This window comes from Dasypus novemcinctus, chromosome 16 (assembly GCF_030445035.2).
Source record: "Dasypus novemcinctus isolate mDasNov1 chromosome 16, mDasNov1.1.hap2, whole genome shotgun sequence".
Taxonomy (NCBI): domain Eukaryota; kingdom Metazoa; phylum Chordata; class Mammalia; order Cingulata; family Dasypodidae; genus Dasypus; species Dasypus novemcinctus.
The window spans coordinates 9347764-9350667 of record NC_080688.1 but is presented as its reverse complement, the minus strand read 5'-3'; the positions used below and the strand labels follow the sequence as shown (position 1 = coordinate 9350667).

At 37.8% G+C, this 2904-nt stretch overlaps 1 protein-coding gene across 1 annotated transcript; it reads left to right on the top strand.

The window, feature by feature from the left end:
• The first annotated feature begins 391 nt into the window (after positions 1–391).
• OR14C36 (olfactory receptor family 14 subfamily C member 36) lies at positions 392–1330 on the top strand. The gene has a single exon (XM_023585717.2). It carries the CDS (start codon positions 392–394, stop codon positions 1328–1330), a length of 939 nt encoding a protein of 312 aa, XP_023441485.2.
• Positions 1331–2904: the final 1574 nt, after the last annotated feature.

The following is a 2904-nucleotide window of genomic DNA, read 5'->3' as shown; positions in this document are numbered from 1 at the left end:
TTCTATTTTATTATGGGAAATTCATTTACTCCAATAAAAATAAATGATAGATAGATGATAGATAGATGATAGATAGATAGATAGATAGATAGATAGATAGATAGATAGATAGATAGATAGATAGATAGATAAACACATTCATGTTTTCTGGTTATGTACAATGAGGTTGCAATTTGTACTTAACTCTTATAGTAGGAATAAGAATATTATGGAAGCCAATCCAGCACTACATAATTTTCCTTCCAAAATATTAGTACCGTTGATATGGATTAAAATTAACATGGGGTGAACAATAAAAGAGTTATAATGCACCTTCCTTTGATTTGATTCTTTATGGGTTAAGGGCTTTTCTTCTTGCTTACCAGGTACAAACTCTCCTTGTTTCTAAAAGATGTCCAATTCTACTATGATGATGGAGTTTCTGCTAATGGGATTTTCTGACGAGTGGGAATTAAGGGTTCTGCATGCCATATCATTTTCTCTGATGTATTTGATGACTGTTATTGGGAATGTTCTCATTATTACTGTCACAACCATTGACAAGAGACTTCACACCCCTATGTACTTCTTCCTCAGGAATCTAGCCATCTTGGATGCATGCTACATTTCTGTAACTGTCCCTCATTCCTGTGTCAATTCTCTACTTGACAGAATTACCATTTCGAAGACAGGATGCATAACTCAGGTCTTTTTAGTGGTGTTCTTTGTGTTTATGGAGCTGATGCTTCTCACAATTATGGCTCAGGATCGATATGTGGCCATCTGTCATCCCCTCCATTACCCTGTGATCATGAATCATCAGGTTTGTGTCCAGATGACATTAGCCTCCATGCTCAGTGGACTGATCTACTCTGGATTCCACACTGGTAATACTTTTCGGCTGCCCTTCTGTCAGTCCAATGTGGTGCATCAGTTCTTCTGTGATATCCCTTCTCTGCTGAGGCTTTCCTGTTCTGACACCTTCAGCAATGAGGTCCTAATTCTTGCCTCGGGTATGGGCATTGGTGGAGGCTGTTTCATCTTCATCATCAGGTCTTACATTTACATATTTTCTACTGTGCTCAAGTTTCCACGTGGAGCTGAGAGAGCAAAGGCCTTTTCCACCTGTGTGCCCCACATCCTTGTGGTCTCAATCTTCCTCAGCTCAGGCTTTTACGTCTATTTGAAGCCAACTGTAATCTCTGCAACAATCCAGGATATGGTTCTTTCAGTTTTCTATTCCATAGTACCACCTCTCTTGAACCCAATTACCTACAGTCTTAGAAATGATCAGATAAAACATTCCCTATGGAAAATCATGAAAAGAATATTTTATTTGGGAAATTTATGAGAGGTTAATGAGACTCACCCAAAATAATTTGTGGCAGCTCAGGTTTTCACCAATAAATTGAGATTGTTGACTGGGATTATACAGATATATTTGCTATAAATTCACTAAGTAAGTTAATTTGAATATATAATTTAAAAAATCTATATTTTTGAGGTTTTGGATAATTTTAATTGACCATTGTCTCCTGACCTGATACTATGAATAAGCAAAATATAGTCAGGCATGTTTGATATACTAATATGTATAATGAAACTTTGTCTTAAAAAGCTTAAATTTTATGCTTAGAAATATTCTGTTAAAACACATCACTGATATGTATATGATTACCACTGGAGTTCCTGAGGGTTGGGAGAGAGAGGAAGAGGTGTGATATGGGGTATTTTGGGACTTGGAGTTGTCCTGAATGATATTGCAGAGACAGATGCAGAACTTTATTTATCCTGCCATAACCCACTGGATGGACTGGGGAAGAGTGTGAACTAAATGTAAACTATGGTCCATGTGCTGTGGCAGTGCTCCAGGCTGTATTCACCAAATGCAATGAATGTGCCTCACAGATGAAATGGGATGTTGATGTAGGAGGAGTGGGGTGGGGTGGGGAGTGGGGTATATGGGAACCTCTTATGTTTTTTAACATAACGTTTTGTGTAATGTAAAAAATAATAAAAAAAGGTCAAAGATAATAGACAAAAAAAGAAAGAAGATAAAAGAAAATAAAAACAAAACAAAACAAAAATTATCTTCTATATTATTCTGTTCTTTAAACATTTATAAACCTAGAATTGATAACCTTTGAAGAACTCAGAAGTGACTTCTCTACACATCCTCTTCTGTCCCTTTTATTTGAACCTGTATTTGGTGCTGGAATTGGTAGGTGTACATCCAAGAGACTTGAATCTCTAGGCTGTCCATGTGCCAGCTGGGCCCTGAGCCTCAGCATAGCTGCAATACCTACTCTCCTGTTCATTGAACTCACTCAGGACAACTAGCAAGGAGGTGAGGAAGGACAACCAAAACACCGAGAACCAAGAGAATCTATAACTGCAGGCAAGAGAGTCCCATCCATCAGTCATATGGGATCAAAGCCCCCTCTCAATTATAGGTGGAGTGGGCATCACCATCCCAGAATGCTCAGGATTGGGAAATAAAATATGAACTAGAGTGGACTTACTGGTATTCTACCATAAACTTTCTGTGATTTTAGCAATGAAGAAATTATATCATTGATGTGGAGAAAGTGTTCACTGGAGGTGCTGAAGGCAGGGAAAGGAAAAAAGAGGGTTAAGATGGGGGCATTATCAGGTCTTGGAATTGTCCTGAATGATATTGAAATGACAGATATAGGCCATTATATATCCTGCCATAACTGACAGAGTTGAGTGGAAGAGAGTATAAACTGCAATCTAAACTATAATCCAAGCTTGGTGGCAGTGCTCCAGAATGTGATCATCAATTGCAATGAATATACTGCACTAAAGAAAGAAGTTGTTAATGTTGGGAAAAGTGGGAGGTGTGGGGAGTGGGGAATATGGGAATCTCATTTAAATTTTATTTAACATTCTGTATAATCGAAA

Bases quoted from the DNA above. Each gene is read 5' to 3' on its own strand.
- OR14C36 (XM_023585717.2), top strand. From the start codon at position 392: ATGTCCAATTCTACTATGATGATGGAGTTTCTGCTAATGGGATTTTCT.